The following is a 23,536-nucleotide window of genomic DNA, read 5'->3' as shown; positions in this document are numbered from 1 at the left end:
CCTCCACACACTCCAGGAACCTCCCAGATTATTTCCTCTCTGCCATGTTATGCTTCCAGCAGATGTCCGGTAGGTTGAAGTCCCCCACAAGAACAAGGGCCAGCGAATGCGAGACCTCCGCCAGTCGCTTATAGAATGTCTCATCCGTTTCTTCATCCTGGTTGGGTGGTCTGTAACAGACTCCCAGCAGGATATCTGCCTCATTGGCCTTCCGCCTCATCCTTACCCACAAGCACTCTACTTGGTCTTCACAATCTTTGATTTCTATGCAATCAAAACACTCTCTAACATACAGAGCCACCCCACCACCTCTCCTTCCCTGCCTATCCCTTCGGAAGAGCTTATAGCCATCCATTGCAGCACTCCAGTCATGAGAAGCATCCCACCATGTTTCTGTGATGGCAACTACGTCATAGCTGTCCCACTGCACAGTGGCTTCCAGCTCCTTCTGTTTGGTGCCCATGCTGCGTGCATTGGTGTAGATGCACCTGAGCTGGGCTATAGATTTCAACTCTGGCACGTTGAACCTACCCCTAGGCTCAACTCTAGCGAGCCTGGTTTTATCCCTTCCCCCCCTCCAAATCTAGTTTAAAGCCCTCTCGATGAGTCCTGCCAGCTCATGAGCAAGAATCCTTTTGCCCCTGGGAGACAGTTGCACTCCACCTGCTGCGAGCAGGCCCGGTGCCGTGTAAACCGCCCCGTGGTCAAAAAACCCAAAATTCTGACGACGGCACCAGCCCCTGAGCCACGTGTTGATCAAATGCGCTTTCCTGTTCCTTTCAGCGTTCTTCCCTGTCACTGAAGGGATCGATGAAAACACTACCTGTGCTCCCGTTAGAGGGCTTTAATTCTGGTATAATTGAAAAGTGTCAATAGCTACCTATATTTGTCAAAAATGGAATTTGTTGTCAATGACCTCCTTGTTAAATACATTGTACGTTATAGATGGTCTAGTTTCTGATATCGCACATTCAGTCTGGGAACTGACAGGCAAACTGATGCCTTTATGGCTAGAAAAGCATCACTGGCAGTTAAAGATTTGACTCTTAAGACTAAAAGGGACCACTAAGGCAACCAAGTAAAGCCTTTCACAGTCACAGGCAATTAAAAGTTCTTTCATATACTGATCATTCCCTCTTGCAGCTGCATGTTTCCTTTTATTATTTTTATGAAGAAGCTTTTCAGAACCTTGCTGCTCTGTTGGCTAGAAAACAATTAGTTTCTACAGATGGCATTTAGTAGATTTATAGTGGATGCACAAGCCCAGACTCTAATTCATTCTTCCACAGGCATATAAACACTGTAGAAGTATTTTTAAAAAAAACAAAAATAATTATACTCCTTTGAAAAAACTGAAGTAGTAATTAAGGGTACACTATTTTAACTTCTCTCATCGCTACAGCATGCTAAAAATGAAAGGCATTTATACAGCAAGCATGGAACAAGAACTTCACTGTCCGATTCTATTAAACGTGACACCTTAAGAATGACTGTGCAGACACTTCTCTGTCTGTCCACACAGCACATGGCATTGCAGTGACACAGCTGGTTGGTTCCTGAGTGTCCAGGAATTTCTAAGCACCACCAGACAAAACCATACCAATTTTGTCAAAAACCTATGTGGCACAAGGGAGAAATGGTACATGCAAATCTCCTTTCCTTTGGTTGACTGAATTCAAGCTTGCAGTTTTTCTGCATTTGATTGTAAATCAAACATTCTCCAGTTCATACCACATTTCTACCCTATCTGTCCATTTTCCCAATAGACCAAAATACGCTGGCACTCTGAAATGCTCATCTTCCCAACACAGAAAAAAAAAAAATGTTGGTACTCTGAAATGTTTATCTTCCCATACAGAAAAAACAACACTAAGAAGAAAAAGATCATGGGAGAAGAAATGTGTGTGCATATGCAATTTGGTATCAGGAAGGGAAGCCAGAAGATACAGAGTTAGAGTAAAATGTGAAAGGAAAACAAAGTATATCAGACAAAGGTACTACCATGGATGTATAAAGTTGCATTCTCACAAGCACAAATACAGTAATTTATTTTACAGCCATCTTGCACTTCTTAGACAAGTCAGTAAAAAGCTTTCTGTTTTCCAACAACTTCACCATGAACTGAGGGCACTGAGCACCCCTCAGTACATGCTCAGTGCTCATTAGTGAGTCTGTTTTACGAAAAAAACCAAACCAAAACCCAGTTGCTTTAAAATTAAAACAACTACTCTTTAGATTAATATTTCTAGTTACATTATTAAATAAAAGAACACAGCTTAAAAGAAAAACTCATACCGAACAGGAGTCTGTGGAAGTATAGGATTAAGTTCCTCATCTGGATTGTTTTTTACTGGTGTCCTCTCCAACTGTGAGCTACAGAAATGGAAAACAAATTTATGAAGAACTAACGTACTTCAAAAAAGAGTGTTTTCTATAAAGACTTATGAATCTTAGGAGAAGACTGTGGAACAGGTTTTTAGAAGATCTAGATGTCCAACCACCCCAGTTGTTAGAACAACATAATTTAAATTCCCAAGTAGCTCTGCTTCAAGCAGGATGTTGGACTAGATGACCTCCAAAGTTCCCTTCTAACTTTTTTTTTTCCCCTAGAATTCTATTTACAAACAGTTTAATTTATATGTACAGCTGGTATTGGTTCCATTTTAATCCAATTTTAAATGATTATTTTTCTAGCATAGATACAGTCACGGACTCACATTGTGAGCTCACATGAAGTTATGGAAATGTTGAATTGTCAGGAACCACTGGAATTTAAGCGTATGACTGGAAAAAAAATCAAATAGAATCACAGAATAGTTTGGGTTGTAAAAGACCTTTAGAGGTCATCTAGTCCAACCCCCCTGCAATGTGCAGGGACATCTTCAACTAGATCAGGTTTCTCAGAGCCCCCTCCAGCCTGACCTGGAATGTTGCCAGGGATGGGTTGCCATCTCTGGGCAACCTTGTCCCAGTGTTTCACCACCCTCGTTGTGAAAAATTTCTTCCTTATATCTAGTCTAAATCTACCGTCTTTTAGTTTAAAATCATTATGCCTTGTCCTATCACTACAGGCTCCACTAAAAAGTCTGTCCCCATCTTTCTTATAAGCCCCCTTGAAGTACTGAAAAGCTGCAATAAGGTCTCCCCGGAGCCTTCTCTTCTCCAGACTGAACAACCCAAACTCTCTCAGCCTGTCCTCATAGGAGAGGTGTTTCATCCCTCAGATCATTTTTGTGGGCCCCCTCTGGACCCGCTCCAACAGGTCCATGACATCTGTATTACTGAACAGCACCAGGGACTGTGCCTGGGCACTGGTACGCAACTGTTCATTCTCCTAAACCATCTGTGGCACGTTTCTGTCCCATGGAAACTACCATTCCTCAAACAATTTGTGGGTACACGTCAGAACTGAGAATGGGCTGAGGACCACTCCCAGCAGGCAGCTTCCAAATGCCACCATCTGGTTCTAGGAAGGAGGATCTGGACAGTGAGGACCCAAGCCATTCCACGCCAGCTGACCCCAGAGCTGTGACACTGCCTCAGGCATATCTAATCAACTAGCATGTCATGGCTTTGTCTTCCTCCTGATTCTTTGGCATCCCCTGGACAACAAGGGCTTGCACAGAGCTAGATTAGAGTACAGTTTCCAAATCATTTTAGGTAGAGTCACAGCCATATGTTTTCTAATTATTTAAGCAATAATGTAAAGCAAGGCTGGTGATGCCAGAAACACCTTAGCTGAACTACAAATCTAAAAGGTCAGCAGGATACAGAGATCTCCATTTATAACATGAGGGGGCAGAAAACAACACAAGTTCACATTTTCTATTATAAAATGAAAGTAATAAATGGAAATATTACCATGCTATTACATCAGGCTGTAGAGTTTCATCATGATCCAGAAATAATCTTGCATCTATATCTTTGTTTTTGAGATAGAGCTCATCATACTGTTTTGAGAGAACCTCAACCTCAAAAAACATTGGGGAAAAAAAAAACCACCTTTATTTTATAGGAACAAATTTGAAAATTGACTGAATAATGTAAGCCAGCCAGTCCTACCTCATGAATACAATACTGAAATGCTAAGAGAATGACCCTCATGCTCACAAAGTCACTTCTTGCACAACAGCTGAAACATACCCAGAGGAAAATTATCATTCCCACATGCAAACAAAGATAATCTCTTATAAGAGAAAACAATCCATGATCATGAGACTTTTCTGAAGAAATGTAGGTCTTGACACTGTAAAAGAGCTAAAAATAGCTAGAGTTGGAGACATAGACCTGCAAATCAAACTAACATTTCCATGCTTTTAGATCTTTCCTTCCAGAAAAACAGAGGTGTCACCAGGAGCAGGAAATGTAAAATGATTGTCCTTAGAACAGCTGTCAGACAACTGGCTTGGTCCCCGTCTCTACTGGTTTGGAGATGAAGGCCAAGACCCAAACTGAAACCTTCTTGTTCTGAGTATTAGAAGAGTTTCCCCATTTCATATTAATGTTTGTACTGGTGTAGTTCTTAAGAGACATGCCTATTTCTACAAAACCATAGATCATTATTTCATATCCACATTGTTATTTTTTAAATGACTGTTAAAAGCTTCTTTGCTGATTAGAACCCATATTGATGTGACTTCATTTTGCATGGAAAAGTTTGTTGGTCTGGGGTTTGGGTTTTGGTTTTTTTGGGTTTGGTGTTTTTTTTTTTTTTTTTGAGTGACTAAAATTAACTGGAAGTCTGGATTTTTTTTTATCAGGGCCAGATACCACTTCAAATCTGCTGCTGTGCTCCTGCAGAAGTAGTCAGTCAATTATCTGTTCCCTGAGTTCTTAAACATACTAAATGATGCTGTGCCCTGGCAAATTCCTGCTAGGAAAAAAACCACAATACAGAGCATATGAACCCAAATTAGTCCCCTTCCAGCCCCAAGAAAAAGCAAGCTGCAAATACCTCCTGCACAGCTTTGCTTCTCATCCTCTCCTTTTACCTTTGCCAAATGAATTTCCTCCAAACTGATCTCATGGTTAAAACTTTGAGATTAGGACTATTAAATCAAAGATTATCTTTCAGTTCCTATTATCATTTTTTTTTTTTAAGTTCATTATCTTTTCATTTTTCTTTATCTTCCTAATGGCTTATGTGTTCTTTTTGCTAAAATATTTCAGTATTTCATAACTTCTAGAAAATTCAGATTCTCACTGCAAAAAACAGTAGCTCTTACACAAAATGGCTGTACTGGGCTAACTGGGAAGAAACCTTCAGCCAAAAATAAAGTTCTCAATCAATCTAGTCATCAATTCATAAAGCTTGACCATCAAACACACAGTGAAGACAAACTAAATACCAAAATTAAGCCTCAAAAGCTTTTCTTGTTTTGGAAACAACATTAAAATTCATCAAAAGCTCAGTGTTTTTTTATGAAAATGAAAGTCAATTTAAATGGCCCATATTACTAGCTATTGTACTGATATCAGTTATACTGTACTGATATCAGATCTCAGCTATGACTGATGGTTAGTTGGATTACATATATGAACTGACTACCACTGCAATATAGCTGTAACTTCTGCTTTGTTTTAGAACATCCCCTTGGGCACTCAAGTTTCAGGAGCAACTGTCATGTGACTGGATTTTTCTTCAAATGCAGCATTTTATAGAATTTTCACCAGCAAAGTCTTGGACTCGTAATTTTGATACTATGCTTAAATTGAGCAGCCTTGGATGAGAACGCTCACTGATTTGAGAATAAGCTGTGTAATGACCTTTGCCTGAAGTTCATATAGCGCTTCCCAACTATATATACCCATAAATTAAAAGGTCTAAACACAGTGCTGATACCCTGAAATTAATTTTGGAAGAGATGAAGACCTTTAGCGGGTCTTTTATTTTGTCCCCCACTCAACACACTATGAAACTGAACAGAACACATCCTGCACACCTTCAGTCTGATACGCTTCAGATCTGCTTATTTTCATGTTACCACATCTATTGGTGACACACAGCTAAACCTGCTCTTTTAAGAATGATGGATGTAAATACATTGCAAGGAGTTACCTACTAAGGCACACTCTTGCATGCAACTGCATAGATGTAGTCTGCTGCATCCACCCTACAACTCAGTAAGATGAAAGTAATTCTGCATGGACGCAGGAGTCCAAACTCTGCCAGTTGTGAAACTGAGCCTAATCTTTCGGATCTCTCTCCAACATGACTACAGTAACATGTCTCAATTATGTTTAAATTAAGGTGTGTAATTTAAGACTGTATGCATCTATAGACTGACTTCAGAGACCTGACATTGTAATAGTTGTAATTTAGATTAATGATCTCATGAAGATCATGGACATGCAACTCTTACATCATGTTTTGCTTTGAGCAAAAGCACCAGTTCAGCCTCAGGAAATTCATTTATTAAATTTAAATGTAAAAGCTAAATATACTCCATGAATACGGGAATCCCTGCTAAGCCACATTCCTTAAAAACAATACATTTTGCTAGATGATTTTAGAAGAACCTACTAGAAATTTATCAATATGTAAAGGGAATCTTAAGCAATTTGGCATGAAGTAAAGCACTGTTGTTGAACTGTCTGAAATTCCTCTAATTACCTCTGGCAGTCCATTTGAAGCTACAATACCAATAGAATTCAAAAAAGGAATAAAGCTTGTGAAATACACATTTTTGACCTAAAAAAAAGAAAAAAACATAACATTAGCAACGTACAAAGGCAGACATACATACACTAGTTTCACATCTTTAAATCAAGAAACTGAGACACTTTTGTAATGCACTGTGTTTTGTTTTCAATTTAAAAAAATGAAATTGCTTCCATATCCAAAACATAGTAATACGTAAGCATGCAGTGCACAACCCAATGCTGGAACATTAAATGACTAAACTGGGAAAGAACTGCATTCTTCAGACTCTTATTTCTGCTTCCATCATCTGCTTGGATCTTCAAGAATCAGTCCTTTTTACACAGGAATAGATTTATCAGCAAAGGAAAAGGGGAATAAGGTCTTTAGGATCCCATACAGAAGCAATGTCTTCTTGTGTACATTTTCTCATCATGGGATGCAGCTGTGAAACCCCATCAGAGCAGCCCTGCATCCACAGGCTACATGCTGTGATTAGCCTATAACCTTGTACTTCATTCTTCACAGTTCAGTTTCCCTGGCAAAGTTATCACTCATACCAAAAGGCTTGTTTTGGGGTGGTTTTTCTGTTGTTTTGTTTGGTTGTTTTTTTAAAACTACCTACTAGAGAAACTATAGAATGGTAGAATACCGTTCAACGGAGGGCTACGAGGATGGTTAAGGGACTGGAACATCTCTCATATGAGGAAAGGCTGAGAGACCTGGGACTGTTTAGTCTGGAGAAGAGAAGGCTGAAAGGGGACCTTATCAATGTGTATCTCTGAAGGGTGGCTGTCAGGATGGAGCCAGTCTCTTTTCAGTAGTGCCCACTGACAGGACGAGGGGCAATGGGCATAAACTGCAGCACAGGAAGTTCCACCTCAACATGAGGAAAAACTTCTTTACTGTGAGGGTCATGGAGCACTGAAACCGGCTGCCCAGAGAGGTTGTGGAGTCTCCTTCCCTGGAGGCCTTCAAAACCCGACTGGACGCATTCCTGTGCAATCTGCCCTGGGTGATCCTGCCTTGGCAGGGGGGTTGGACCAGATGATCTTCAGAGGTCCCTTCCAACCCCTACCATTCTGTGATTCTGTGATTCCCTTCACTACTGAACTTGAGAGAATAGTTAAGCAAGCACAAGTATTGAGATATAAAAAGACCACTTAAATAAATGTATATTGCAGATGGGGTTTAACAGCAAGATCTAACAGACTTTAAAACACAGGCATTACCTCATCTAAATTACAATCATGCTCTTTACAAAGGATTTCAATAACTTTTGTATCGGTATCAATTTGCTTTGAAGTACGTGTACTCCTGTTCTGACCTCTTCTTGGAGTTCGAGCTGAACCATTAACAGTCACTGCAGTCACAGCAGACTCTGGAAAGATAGTGAGAACCATCACAAGGTTAGAGTTGTCTTAAGGAAGAAGAGATTTAAATTTCTAAACCTAAGAGATTTAAATTTTTATATGATTTTTCAGGTCCTCTTCTTAAATATTTCCCTTTTCATCTGTTCAGCTGGCTAAGGAACCTTCATTACAGAAAACCTATACAAAAAGAAAACTGATTTTTAAATTCCTGTATGAGTATTTGGACACTTTGTTTTTAAAAAGCTATTCAACACAGAATGTAATAGCACTTTTTGTAAGTAGCTTTGAATAAGCATCTGTTTTGTAAAGCTAGGAAAGCCTTTTCACAGATGAGTAACTATTTTTTCTACTTTTACAGAAGCGTAGAACAATGAGCTGAAAGAGAACTTCACGCTACGTGCCTGAAGATTAATAAAGTCAATGCAGGACTTAAGTGCTGGTGGAAACCTGAAATATGGTTCTGCAGGGAATTCCTCCTTTCCCCGAATATCCCCAGGCGAACAAGTAGAAACAAACAAGTTCACCTTGAAGAAGATATTAAAAAAAAAACTTAATTCAGTGAGGTAAAAATATTTTATTTTGTTAAGCTCAAAGTAGATGGCTTCAACATAGTCAGCTTGAAATATGTGAGTTATATTAATAACATATGTTAATATCACTAAATATTGTTGGTTTAAAACTGACACTAATCAGTATGCTGCTCTCATCTGTAACTTCATTTGTATTTGATAACTCTTCTCAGGAAAATCTGACAAACTACACTGCTCTGGTTGTTGCATCTTAATCCCTTCAGCCTTAGTCAGATCATAAAGCTTGACATCATTTAGCACAACGTGAAGCCTCTTGGTCATGAGGAGCTGAACAATACCTTGTGTTATTTGCTAAAAGAATGAAGCACTGTTTGACAGTTTACACAGCACCTGCACATATCACACAGCTTCAAGTTAGAAATCTAATGCTTTACACTTATGATAGTGATACCCATATTTGCAATTTAGTCTGAAGTGGCAGTGTTCCTTTTCAAGATACAAAGCACAGAACCAAACTGTTTCTAATAATGAGGTCCTAGTCTTCATAGTTTCACTAAAAAAAAGTAAACCTGTGTGAACACAGAGTTCAAAAACAGGTAGTTTCAATTCAGTGTTCTTTGAAAAAGATCTGCTTTATAACATACGAAATAAGCAGCAGTGTATATCTGTCCTACTGTGAAGAACAAATTTAAATTCAATATAGTACTGGAGGAGGGCAGGGATTTGCTTACCACAAGCCCATCCTTTCCCATCCTTAATTTTTATTGACATTAGAATAAAAGCAAGGTTATTTGTTCTTACCTGCAACAAATAATTACTACATCAGATTAATATCTTCCAAAACATAGAATTTAAAGAATATAGCAGTGAATACATCATCTCTTCTATGATATTATAACCCAAGCGGATATTCAGTTGTGAAACAAAGAAATAAAGCAAATAGATTTAGGCTATAAAGCAGACGATAAACTAATTAGTATCAAAAAATTGTTTTCTACATACTGTGGCTCCAAATACTTCAGTATATCAATTCCATTAATTTGCAGAAGAAAATATTCAACAAAAATAGAATGGAATTCTATCATTGAAAGTTACAATAAATGCTTACTGTCCTTCCCTTTTAGTGAGGTTTTCCAGGTCTTAGGTATAAAAACTTCTATGTACTTTAAAAGTTATTGCTGAAAAGAAGTTTCCATAGTGAAGATCCATTATATTTTTACTCAAAATAAAGAAGATACATTTGCTAATAGCAAAGGGGATGTAATAAAAGCAAAGCTACCTACATTTTACCTCTACCTATTTTTGAGCAACCACTGCAATTTAGGTTTTCTATCCACCGTGTATTTCTTTTAAATGTCTGTATAGTCCACAATCTTGTACATTTCTGTTGTCATCATACTGTTGTATGTCAATGAAATAAAAGTCATAGTACCATATTTTCCTTTTGTAACTCAAAGCAAACCTAAATGATAGTTCTCAGTCCACCTACCCAGAACGTGAATTCTTTTATCAAAGTAAAACTGATGTTTTAACAAGCCCCTGAACAACTTGTATGGGCAGAGAACATAGCAAATGGACGGTAGGAATAGAAAAAAAAAGAATTATATTAAATACACTGTCACATTAAGATAATTTAATTCAAGTTCACTATCATCTAAATTGAACTAAAACATAAAAAAATCCATTTTAATAAGCTTAAGGAGTTTTATTATGTTAATTATGAATGTTAGCATGACTCTAATAGAAATTTAACCAATTTACTTTCTACTTTAGTGAACAAAAATCCAAAATCCTTACTGTATGGTTCCTTGAGCATAGCAGGAGGTGACAGTTTGATAAAATAATCTAAGACACACAGCAACAACTGGAAAGAAATCACCAGGTCATCTTCCACTTGCAACATTTTACCTGCAAATGTTTAAAAAGGTAAAGAAAACCTTTGTGAAATGTTTGACTTAATTTTGAAAAAATAAAGATTTGGAAGTTCATTTAATAAAATGCTACAATTAGAATTCAGAAAGCATCATACAGGATGCCAGTGTTCTTTAAAGGCATCTTCTTTAAAGATTTTAAAACTCATGGTTCTTAAGAGGTTTGTTGCTTTAGAGATAGCATACATATAAACAAATTTACTGTGCACAGAATTCCTACCTCTCAGTGCTCCTTCACGATTTCTGTTGCATTTTACTATAGTGGAGTAGCTGTATAGACTATTTTACCTACATGTACCTCTTAATTCTGTGCAATTCTTCCTCACTTTCTTCTGGTCTTACGCAAGCTTTGTGAAAGCTGCTAAGTATTCAGAAAGCAGGAGTTGCTAGTAGATAGTGAAGAGAAATTCAGAACATGCTATCACACTGTATGCTCAGCCTCTCAAATTTATACAAAATGACTTAAAATTCACACAAATATTAGCACTAAGAGCACTTTTTAAACTACATTATTCCAGCTGTTCACAAATTATGATTCATATGCCAGAGAAGACCTACAGGGCTATTCCAAGATGGCAAGCATCGCCACAAAAAATTTGGAAAGCTGATAGTGATTCAGAACACCTACAGACCCCTACTTGTGCTCTATTTACATGTACAATTTTTGTATCATTTTCTATCAGAAGTAGGAAGCATCACCCACGGTCTCCTGTGACTTCAACTGTTTGCTAGTAAATTTTAGCTTTCCTTATTCTCAGTGAAAAGGCAGGCCAAAAAAACTCTGTGGGTTTTGCTTTATGCTTATGCTTGGAGAATTCTACTGAAAAGGCTCCATGAAGCTCAGCTGATCCAAGACCTATTTTGATGAGAGGGATGTGTACACACCACTGATAACACAGACCTGGAGTAAGGAGTAATCTTAATTACTCTAAGATACATTCATTCCTTTTTGTAGTAGTAGTACAAGGACTATAAGTAGACAGGACTCCTATGGACTACTATAATTGTTTCATCACTTAGCTTTAACTGGAACTTCTACCTTTTCAAGGAAGAATCATAGCATTCAAAGGACATAATTTCAGGGACTTATTATCTTATAATAATCTTGTTATCAAATTTATATTATTTTTATATATTTTATATATATTTATAACATATATAAGCCTATTTTTAAAAATCTGCCCATCTTTTCAGGTAATCATCCATCATTAAAATATTGGCAGACTATAAAGCACCTCAGAATAGACTCAAATACAGAATACCAACCTTGAAAGTGAAAAAAAATCTTTAAAATATATACATTTATACACAGGAAGTAATACCAGTGAAAATAATAGCCAAATTGCATACAAAAAAATATTACTGAGTAGTTACAAAAGCCATTCAATCAAAGCATTCTGGGCCTGTACTATGCATATTTGTAATAAGGATGCTAGTCTCATGCTATGTAAAACAAATCCATAAACACACTTCAACAGTATTCATTAAAATAACTGTCTTCTAATCAAAACTCACCTTTTGCCAGCAAAAAAGTAATCCAGTAATTTTTTAGGACTAATACAGAACTGAGTTCAGCAGAAATCCTGTAGAGACACAAGAATAAAGGCTTTGCATTAAGAGCTCTGTAATGATTTCAACTATAAGTTCTGAAAAATGCTTCAGTCCATGGAACAATTTAAGACAACATGCAATATTTCCCGTAGAGTTAAGTTTATTAATAATCTCATTCCACTCCCTGCATAATTATGACTACACATTTGACAGAATTAAGTCTCTCTAAAGCCATTCAAGAATCAGGAAATACCTGTATCGTCCTTCGAAAAGAAAGTGAATGTAGATAATTCACTTAACTGTTACAAGCTGTTTTCTTTCTTGTGCCTTTGACTAATTCCCTATTCTCCAGTCACAGCATGTGCTCAAGCTCATTTGGGAGTTGCTAAGGCATCTTTTCATCCACTCATTTGTTGCTATTATTAGGAAGCTCACTCTCCAAATGTTCGTTTCCACCATGCCAAGACACCCGCCATTGGGTGGCGAACCTTCATGGAGGAAGTGATTAAATATATATCACTTCTGCAGCTCTCATCATCCCACTGAAATTCAAAGTCCCCACTACATCTAAATTAAACATGATACACTAACACTTAGGTGAATCTTCATGGGTTAAAAGGTAAAATGATGACACATTTACATCTTATTTTGACAAATGCAATTTAGGAAAGTCAAACTTACTCACTACTAGGTTGTTCCAGATAAATAAGGCCACAAGTCCTAGAAAATAAAAATAAATTCTTTAAAAATAAACACTTTTCTGAAAGCAAACTCTGCAGTATCTTTGACTCCAATGTAGTAAAAAATACACCAGTTCACAAAACATTATTCTAACTTTAAAAAAATGCTGACTCTTGGAGAACAGATTAACAATAGACCAACTACAGCCCTGCCAGAGCTGAAATAATGCTGTTGCTTGTGTGCTTATGTCAAAGCTTAAACAGCAAAACAATTTTAATTTGGCATAATAAAATCTGTTATTGTTTTCTTCCCAGAAGGACCAGATTTGTATGTACACTGTTACTCAGTGGCTTGTAAAACAGAGCAATGTATGTGCTACAGCTGTGCAGAACACTCTCTAAAAGGGCTTTTTAAAACCTTTACTATTTCTGTGATGTCACTGCAAGCCTTGTGCCGTAATGTTGCTTCCTAATTATTCTAGGTACGTGTCATTTCAAGAAATAAATTCCATTTATTCAAAAACAAAACAGGAAAAAAAAATCTTTCAAATCCTGTTTGAAAATAAATTGTTACTGCAACACAAGTTTCAAAAAAGTAAGCAAGTGAGGAAGAGTTAGAGAAAGGACAAAAACCAAAACATGCCTGTGTAAATCTTCAATGACACTTCTATAGCCCAGAAAAGACTTGCAATTAGTAAAAACAAATTATTTACAACTTTCATAGAACTTCACAGCTTTAAGGCAACTATTAACTTTACAGAAATATTGTGACATACACATTACCTAGGATAACAGTAAGTGTGATTGGTTGGACTTCGAAAACACGAATAGAACTCTTATCACATTTATGCCTTGATTCTATACACTACCAAGGGGTGACCTGCTACCCCTTTCAAGGATCATTTAAGGGATATTTGAGACCCTTTTGTGGTTTGGGAGGCAAAACGTTACAGTGACTCAAATTCCTGTAGGTGAAAAATTCCACAGCATTCTGAAGCAACAGTATCAAGTAATACAAGCATCATGGAACAATGCTTCAATGTTTAATAACATGAAACAGTTTTCTACTGGTATATGCTATAGAGAATTTCACAGAACAATTAAAAATTGCCTCAGAGGGTATCAGATCTTGCCAGTACACATCGGTGTTAGCACATACTAGCCTGTAAAAGGATCTAAAGCCTTTATCATCCTTGTCTTCATGTTAAAGCATAGAGTGCAGCAACTTACCACCTTGGAGTAACAGCAACTCAAAAAAGCATCCATTTGAGAATCTCCTGATTTTCAAGTTACACATACACAAGTTACACAACCCAAGTTCCCTGAGGGAACTGGGGTTGTTTAGTCTGGAGAAGAGGAGGCTGAGGGGAGACTTTATCGCTCTCTACAACTACCTGAAAGGCGGTTGTGGCGACGAGGGTGTTGGCCTCTTCTCCCAAGTAACTAGCGATAGGACAAGAGGAAATGGCCTCAAGTTGCGCCAGGGGAGGTTTAGATTGGATATTAGGAAAAATTTCTTCACTGAGAGAGTGGTCAGGCATTGGAACAGGCTGCCCAGGGAGGTGGTGGAGTCGCCATCTCTGGAAGTGTTCAAAAAACGTGTGGATGTGGCGCTTCAGGACATGGTTTAGGGGACATGGTGGCGCTGGATTAATGGTTGGACTTGATGATCTTGAAGGTCCTTTCCAACCTAGTGATTCTGCGATTCTGTGATTTTCTGGAGGAAAAACTCTAGCTCTCCAGCTGGCTCTCCCCATGTCTTGGCTTGACTTCCAGCAACGCCACTGGCTGCTTCAACTTGCAGATAAATTGCAGGTTGCTGCTCTTCTGATATAAAGCTCTTTGCACTCTGCCATAAGCACATTCAGTATGTTCTGTACAAAGAGAATGTCCCTCAATTTTCATTGTATGGTCAGCTAAATCACTTGGGAAGGTTTACCTTGATTACAAGTGAGAACTGCTAATAGAGCGGGCTCTGCAACACCCATAGACACTGGAACACACAGCCTTCAGTTCCAGATCTGGAAACAAGAAACTATTTGTGTTTTTTTTCTTTCCAGAGCTCCTTAGAAAGAAACTCTTGGATCAGGATTTAGGGAGGAGTGGGCAGGTAGAAATGGAAAGTCCATTAAATAAAAAAATATTAGATAGGAAAATGATCCTCTTTATATCTTTAAAAAGCTTAACAAAGGGACTAGCAACCACTTGTCAGTACTGTTTGTACTGCAACAAGGGGATTGTTTAACAAAGCATTGTAATAGTTATGGAGTAAGATGTAAGATATGTTTATTCAATGCATGTAAACAGTTCCATTTCACTGTTCTGTAAATATTAGCACACAGAGTTTAAATGGGCTCTTCCAATATACAGTTTGAAAAATCTTAAATGTTGACATCCATAATAAATTCGTAATTTCAAAATGAAAAATGTGTAATACCTTTCAAACTTGTGGTATAGTGCAAGTAATACATCATATTTCTTTTTCAGCCTTGATACAGTGCTATCAACTTTAGTGCTTACAGTATCCATGTTAACATCCACCTCTTTCAGAAACTGAAAAAATGTGCATACACTGAAAAAAAAGACAAGGATGACAGATTATCATAACTCTGAGAAATAGCTCTTAAAAAAAGATAACCCCACCAAAACCCATTGCCTTACTTTACTAGACTGCAGCATATTCTTACTACAACTAGCAGTGACTGAGAACCTTGCCTTGGGAAACACTACTTGTTTACCTCGAGCCCCACCTTTACATTTTCCAGATGTAGGAATACTGTTCAACTAGGTAGCAGAGGCATCTTGCAATAGGGGCTCTACTACAGAAAAAGAATTTTCTTGGCTAGCACAGATATTATCTTCAGAAGTCAGAATTTGCTAACTAGACATGTATTTCTTCCTTGCTCTGACAGTAAAACCAAAAATATCCAATGCAGACATCTTGACCCTTCCGTTCTACCTAAAAGTTCTACTTTAGAAATGTTCTTACTACTCTAAGAACATGAACCTTGGCTCCATCCATGCTAAAGAGAGACTTAGGAATGAAAACTGAGATGAATGCATTGAATTATACAGAATTTCAAGTCTTGCAACAGGTATTGGGGGCAAGAACATCCCCACCTTTTGGAGGACCAAAGTTTTCCCTACTCATCCATGTAACATTATGGCCATCAAGAATGCATCTTGTTGTTATGGTCATAACCAAAATGAGCAGATTGCTACAAATTAATGAGTAGGACGCTATCAAATATATTCAACTATTTCAACTATATCAAATATATTTTGATCCTTCATCAAAATATAGAATTCTGAGACATTTTTTGATCTTTCTCAAATTAAAAACCAGAATATAAAATCAGTCAGAAGTTCATTTAGGAATTCTTTTACCATGGAATGGAAAGTCTTTCCAATACATCTGTGTGTGGCTCTAGAGAATAAGATGACTGATAGAAATCTCTGCCAGTTTGACCTTGTAGCTGACAAAAATCCCAGGGCTAACAAGCAACTGAGTATTGCTAAAATCAAAATCAGCAGAGTAATAGCTTACTTTTTGAAACCCTAAGGGAAAAAGTCTCTTTCACTTTGCAGCATAAGTTGGTCTGTACTCAGGAGGAACATGCTGAACGTCGCTGCACAAATTCAATTAGACTTCATCCACACAGTTCCAAGTCAGTCAAGACTGAAGGAATTAAGCTGAAATGCAACACCTGACTACTGCTGCTCTAGATGATGCAAGGTAGAAGAGGCATGGAGAAGTCCAATCATTACAGATGACTTCCAGGAAAAGGATATTCTGGCCCAAGTCTGGGGCTACCACCACAGCGTGCCCACCATTCTGCCTTAGCCTCCTGCCCTAGAGCATCCAAAGGCTCTGCTCCTGCACATGCTGTTGACACATGGCACAGTTATTAGGCAGATGGCACTGTAATTCTTTCCTTAGATCAATCTAATGCAAAGCATGCCTATTGCTGTTGCCACGTAAATTGACCTTAAGAGCAGACATTGTCCTATAATGTTAATTTCTATATTATGGACTTAGTGAATATACAATATAACAGTAACAAAACACTAACAAAAAGCATGTACAAAAGTACAAAATTTAGACTGGCATTAAAATGTTTGAAAAGAGCAGCATGCTGACAAACTATTTGAAGAGTAACATTTTTTTCCACTTCTTGATTTAGCCTAAGCCTAATATTGGAAAAGAGGTTTTACAGAAGATCTTGATACAGGGAAAGAAAGGAAAATATTTTAAGTGTAATTTACACCAAGTTAAGTTGATGAAGACTTTAGGTTGAGCAAGAATCAGCTGCATGATACAATCAAAGCCAATCACAGTTGAATCAAACAAGTATCATCACTCCCTCAACTAAAATATGACAGTAAGATTCCTAGTTTACCAAAATATTCAGAATTCCCATAAGTAACCTTCACTTTAAAAACAAATAGCCTGATATGCACAAAGATTCACAATGCTTTAAAAACATTCTCTTCATAAAAATGTTGACTAGTTAACTGTTGAAATCTAAATTCACACACTTAAACTCACTTACCTTAAGCTTATACTTTTCAGAAGCTCTGTGAAAGTGAATGTCATTTCATCCAGATCAATTGCTACAATAAAGATACAGACTCCCCATGTTTCCTTTTTCTTTTTGTTATAAGCCTTTTGGAAGAAGAGAAAACAGTTTTTACTTTTATTATACAATAAAAGTGGGTAATATCTGGAAAGTATTCATTTGTCCAAACTAGATTGGAAATGGTAAAACAAAACACCCTCAAGCAAATATTTGACTATGATAGCCAATTATTTGATAACTGAAAACCATTACAAGCTTTACGTTACAGATGAAAGACCAAGCACTTCAACTGTTAATCCTAGAGTGCAAGATCAATTTTACCCATACAATTCAGCAAAGCTTCAAAATAGAAGCTTTGTTTCCATGGAACATTTATGCAAAGCAGAAGCCATAATTATTTTATTTTTTTAAAGTTACTATATTTGACCATAACAAGACACTGAAGGTTAAGGAATCAGGAGAGAAGCCATAAGAAAGAAATAGAGAATCATTACAAGGACAGGCAATAAATACTCATGAACTTTATTCTCCAGCTAGGTCTCAACCACTTATCACAGCTGAACCACAAACCCAGCTCTTTGTTTAGCAAAGCGTGATAGTAACAAGCACCTTCAGGCATTTTCCTATCATACATCTACACTTGAGGTCTGTCTGCTGCTGCTTAGAAGTAAGCTACAAGCTGTAACTGATCATCCTTCACCAAAGAAAAGCCATCCCGCAATGACAGATGTGCCATCCACATGGCGTTTACTCTTGATGGTTCACAAGCTAGTCACTTGGAGCTGGCCAGGCATCAGTCATGATTCCAGTACCCTTCCACCAAAACAGCATCGCAACAGAAAACCTCTAAGCAGGTATACCACAGCTTTTGGAAACAAAGCTATTTTGAAGACAGAACTAGGTGTGAGTGCAAGACTCTTAAAACAGCAAACTTGTAAAATATTCTTTGGACATTTGGCATCCTTGTAAGTCAGTCTCCAACACCACCCAGGCCCACAGCCGCTTAGCGAAGGAACAACATTTGAGCACATCTCTCAGCAGCTCTAGGTCACATGTGACATCTGTTAGAGGATGGATGTGAAACAGAACCCTGGGAGCGAGTGAGCTGAAATACCAACTCCTGCTCTTTTACGCTGCTTAGTTTTAGCCCACTTCCTGGCCTACTTTTTTATCCTTTCCCCCATCACTCCACCTAGCTGTCTCCCAGACAACACCAACGTGAGCCACAGGGGCCAGTTCACTCTAGAAAATACTCACAAAAGGCAACAGGAGTAAGACTGCACCAGACATGGCTCCCTCCATCTTAACTGGTCTTCCAAAACTATGCAAAAAGCTCTGCATCCTCAGCATCCACTTGTGTCCTCGCTTACTCAGCCGTGTAACCATGACAAATAGCTTGCCATGCCCATAAACAATACAACAACAATTTCACTAACATTGCCAACAATTTTTTTTTCTTTTTTTTTTTTCTGCAGTTGCTCTGCTTCTTTCTTGGGACCAGTGTTTATACATCCGTGAAGCGTGGCTGGGGCCTCCTCCAAAGAATGAAAAGTTTCATTGATTTGTGCAATTGATGAGAGTTATGGTACTTGAATGATAAAGTAATCAGACACCTTGAACAACGTGGTAACTGTCCATTATTTAAGTTACTGCTTTCTTCCTGCATTCCTATTTGAGCATTTCTATGAATTTTGACACCTTGTACAACAGAAAATTATTCTGAAAGAAGCTATTAACAGACTGATTTATTAACTAAGGAATGGCTATTAATATAAAATAGTCAGTCTCTTTGTTTATTGGAAACCCTCACTTTTTAGATATTTTATGTACCATTGTACACCACCAGCAACCTGAAGATGAGGCAAAAAAATGCTCTCAGGGAAGTTTTGCATAGAGGAAACGCTTTGCTATGAGATGTACTCCCACCACCTCAGCCAGTCTCAACAATGCTTTGCTGACAACAAGCTACCAGGCATATGCGAACAAAAAAAGTCCTGTAGGATGAGGCTGTCTATCTTCCTGATAGACATATCCTCCTAATATATCTGTGATGCATTGTAAAACCTTTGAAGATTAAGGCTAGCTAGTGACCTACCAAGAAGAAGGATGACTACTCACTTATTGAGGACACCATTGCCAACAGAGTCAGTGGACCTTGTTTAATAAGTAAGTGCCCTTCACTTCATGCTCCTGCAAACTCTGACCATGACGTTGTTCTGTAAATACATCATCTCATAGGGCAGGAGGACTGAGTGCTAGGAAGTGGTGAAATTGTTCCTGGTTTGCTGCCTATCCAAACAAGCCTAGCTTCTCCTAGGCAGCTTAGCTCTACCATGGGAGGATGAATGTTTGAAGGCTATAGCAATGGTATACTTGGTAAGAGCGAGGTCTGGTTTTGCAAGAATAATCTTCAAACTCCTTATCCAATACAGTTTGGGGTAATAACTCATTTATTTCTACCATTAAACAGATTCTGATCACAGAATCATTAAGGTTGGAAAAGACCTTTAAGATCATCAAGGCCAACCATCAATCCAACACCACCATGCCCACTAAACCATGTCCCAAAGCGTCACATCTACACGTTTTTTGAACACCTCCAGGGATGGTGACTCCACCACCTCCCTGGGCAGCCTGTTCCAATGCTTGATCACTCTCTCAGTGAAGAAATTCTTCCTAATATCCAATCTAAACCTCCCCTGGTGCAACTTGAGGCCATTTCCTCTCACCCTATCATTAGTTACTTGAGAGAACAGACCAACACACATATCGCCACAACCCCCTTTCAGGCAGTTGTAGAGAGCAAGAAGGTCTCCCCTTAGTCTCCTCCAGACTAAACAGTCCCAGTTCCCTCAGCCACTCCTCATAAGACTTCTGCTCCAGATCCCTCACCAGCTTCATTGCCCTTCTCTGGACATGCTCGAGCCACAGTATTCGAGGTGTGGCCTCATCAGTGCCGAGTACAGGGGCACAATCACTTTCCTACTCCTGCTGGCCACACTCTTTCTGATACAGGCCAGGATGCTGTTGGCCTTCTTGGCCACCTGGGCACACTGCCGGCTCATGTTCAGCCGGCTGTCAACCAGCACCTCCAGGTCCCTTTCCACCGGGCAGCTCTCCAACCACTCCTCCCCAAGTCTGTAGCGTTGCATGGGGTTGTTGTGACCCAAGTGCAGGACTCGGCACTTGGCCTTATTAAACCTCATCCAGTTGACCTCTGCCCATCGATCCAGCCTGTCCAGATCCCTCTGCAGAGCCCTCCTGCCCTCGAACAGATCAACACTCCCACCCAACTTGGTGTCATCTGCAAACTTACTGAGGGAGCACTTGATCCCCTCATCCTGATCATCAAAAAAGATATTAAACAAGACCAGTCCCAAAACTGAGCCCTGGGAAACACCACTTGTGACTGGCCGCCAACTGGATTTAACTCTGTTCACCACAACTCTCTGGGCTCGGCCATCCAGCCAGTTCTTTACCCAGCAAAGAGTACACCTGTCTAAGCCAGGAGAATGCTGTGGGAGACAGTGTCGAAGGCTTTACTAAAGTCCAGGTAGACAACATCTACAGCAGTCCACTAGATTCAAATCATTACAGTGAGTCAAACTCTAAAACCAGGACTATCCCCTTAACCAGTACTGGTGTTACAGGATGCTTTGGGCACCTTCTCCTCAACCAGACAGATGTTGGATGACTGCTGGGCTAACAAAAATCATTAAACAGAACCCAGGATAAACTAGTAGATTATGATTGTTTTCTAGTAGCAAAGAAAAAGTGAGCAGCTCCTGAGCATGCCCACCTCTTAACATCAGCTGTGTGAGGGAGGAGAGGAAAACACCCAAGAACAGCGGACTGGGCCTATCCCACCAGCTAGTGCTGGTAAAAAACACCCAAAGACGCAAGTAAACTGCAGTTTCCTCAGAAAATAAGACTATCTGCCCATACGCATACATGAAGATTTTAGTGATTTTAATACATAACATATAAACATCATGGGGAAAGAGAAAAGGAGAAGACATAAAGGAGAGGTCTTCCCAGCAAGTCAGACTCTTGAGTACCCTCCTTCTCATACCCCTTCCCTCCCAAAGTTCACAGACATTTTTCAAGTCCTTTCCTATACAAACAATTTAAAGCTGACCACAGAACAAAAATGCAGCAGCACCACTCTGTTCAACTATTTTGCCAGTGTCATAACTCCAGGGGAGCCAATTCTATGACACAGATTAACAGTTTGTTTAGAGCCAAAGACAGATAATTCATCCCAGATGGACTTGAGGGCACGGGAATGGATGCAAAACAAATTCAAAGCCAGAAATTCATTTCAGAGGGTTTTTTTCTTGACCACTATCTGACTCAAGATCTTTCTTTGATACAGCACCACTACAGAACATGGGCAGGACAACCTGGGAACTACCGACCTGTCAGCCTCACCTCTATACCTGGGAAGATCATAAAGCAGATCCTCCTAGAAGCTATGCTAAGGCACATGGAGGGCAGGGAGGTCATTCAGGACAGCCAGCATGGCTTCACCAAGGGCAAGTCCTGCCCGACCAAGCGAGTGGCCTTCTAGGATGGAGAGGTCCACATGGATGGAGGTCCACATCAGTGGACAAGGGAAGAGCTACCGATGTCATGTATCTGGACTTCTGTAATGCCTTTGACACGGTCCCCCACAATATCCTTCTCTCTACATTGGAAGGATATAGATTTGATGGGTGGATTGTTCAGTGGAGGAGGAATTGGTTGGATGGTCACATCCACAGCTCAAAGTCCAGATGGAGATCGGTGATGAGTGGTGTCCCTCAGGGGTCCATATTGGGACCAGTACTCTTTTAATATCTTCATTAGTGACCTAGACAGTGGGATCAAGTGCACCTTCAACAAGTTTGCAGATGACACCAGGCTGAGTGGTGCTGCTGACATGAGGGACAGGATGCCATCCAGAGGGACCTGGACAAGCTTGACAAGTGGGCCCGTGTGAATTTCATGAGGTTCAACACGACCAAGTACAGGGTCCTGCACCTGGGTCGGGGCAACCCCCAGTATCAATACAGGCTGGGGGATGAAAGGATCAAGAGCAGCACTGCCAAGAAGGATGTGGGGGAGGTGGTGGAGGAAAAGCTGGACATGAGCAGGCAATGTGTGCTCGCAGCCCAGAAGGACAACCTGGGCTGCATCCAAAGAAGTGTGGACAGCAGGTTGAGGGAGGCGATTCTGTCCCTCTACTCCACTCTGGGGAGACCTCACCTGGAGTCCTGTATCCAGCTCTGGAGCTCTCAGCACAAGACAGACATGGACCTGTTGGAGCGGATCTAGAGTATGGCCACAAAAACGATCCAAGGGATGGAACACCTCTCCTATGAGGACAGGCTGAGAGAGTTAGGGTTGTTCAGCCTGGAAAAGAAAAGGCTCCAGGGAGACCTTATTGCAGCTTTTTAGTACTTAGAGGGGGCTTAGAAGAAAAAAGGGGACAGATATCACAGGGCCTGTAGCAATACGAAAAGGGGTAATGGTTTTAAATTAAAAGAGGGTAGATTTAGACTAGATATAAGGAGGAAATTTTTTATAATAAGTGTGGTGAACCAGTGGCACAGATTGCCCAGAGAGGTGGTAGATGCTCCACCCCTGGAAACATTCAAGGTCAGATTGGATGAGGGTCTGAGCAACCTGATCTAGTTGAAGATGTCCTTGCTCATTGCAGGAGGGGTTGGACTAGATGATCTTTGAAGGTCCTTTCCAATCTAAACTATGACAACAGGTTAACTTTTTGGTCACTTCCAATAAGATGACTTCCAGTGACCTCATTTCAACTCATCATAAATCAAAGCCTACCAATCACTAATTCAAAGATTATTTAGCACCTAATAGTCTACAAAGATTTTTTTTTTTTTTTAAAGGATTCTGGGGAACCAATGCTATAACTTTGGGTAATGTAGGTCAGTTCTGTTGAATCAATATAGTTTTCTGTAGGAAAAGATAAAATTCTTACCAACTCTTTCAAAATATTTATTTCTCATTCTGGACTTACTATTACTATTGTTTATTTTTAGCAGATCATCAGTTTGCCTAAATGTAGTGAAAACAACCTAGAGGATTGTTTTTTATTTAAATACTCATCAAACTGAACTACTGTGAAATGGGAGCCTTGCCTCTCTCCTTTCCAGATGTTGTTGCAAGGTGTTAAAGGCACTAACAGAAATAACTTCTGTTCTCTACCTCAAGAGGTTCCCTAATGCTAAGCCAGTCACAAG

The 23,536-nt window shown here is 39.2% G+C and overlaps 1 protein-coding gene across 1 annotated transcript in view; it reads right to left on the bottom strand.

The window, feature by feature from the left end:
- Positions 1–23,536, bottom strand: part of RB1 (RB transcriptional corepressor 1) — a gene marked incomplete at its 5' end in the record, with an annotated part of 88,214 nt that overhangs the window by 58,780 nt on the left and 5,898 nt on the right. Inside the window, 9 exons of the mRNA XM_082001229.1 lie at positions 2,296–2,373; positions 3,862–3,971; positions 6,614–6,691; positions 7,873–8,021; positions 10,341–10,451; positions 11,990–12,057; positions 12,707–12,745; positions 15,143–15,277; positions 17,259–17,371. Coding sequence (XP_081857355.1) covers positions 2,296–2,373; positions 3,862–3,971; positions 6,614–6,691; positions 7,873–8,021; positions 10,341–10,451; positions 11,990–12,057; positions 12,707–12,745; positions 15,143–15,277; positions 17,259–17,371 — 881 coding nt within the window. The remainder of the gene's footprint in view (positions 1–2,295; positions 2,374–3,861; positions 3,972–6,613; positions 6,692–7,872; positions 8,022–10,340; positions 10,452–11,989; positions 12,058–12,706; positions 12,746–15,142; positions 15,278–17,258; positions 17,372–23,536) is intronic.

Source organism: Phaethon aethereus, assembly GCF_964289735.1.
Source record: "Phaethon aethereus genome assembly, chromosome: 1".
Lineage (NCBI taxonomy): Eukaryota > Metazoa > Chordata > Aves > Phaethontiformes > Phaethontidae > Phaethon > Phaethon aethereus.
Note: the sequence above shows the minus strand (reverse complement) of the source record. Positions and strands in the feature narration are given on the sequence as shown.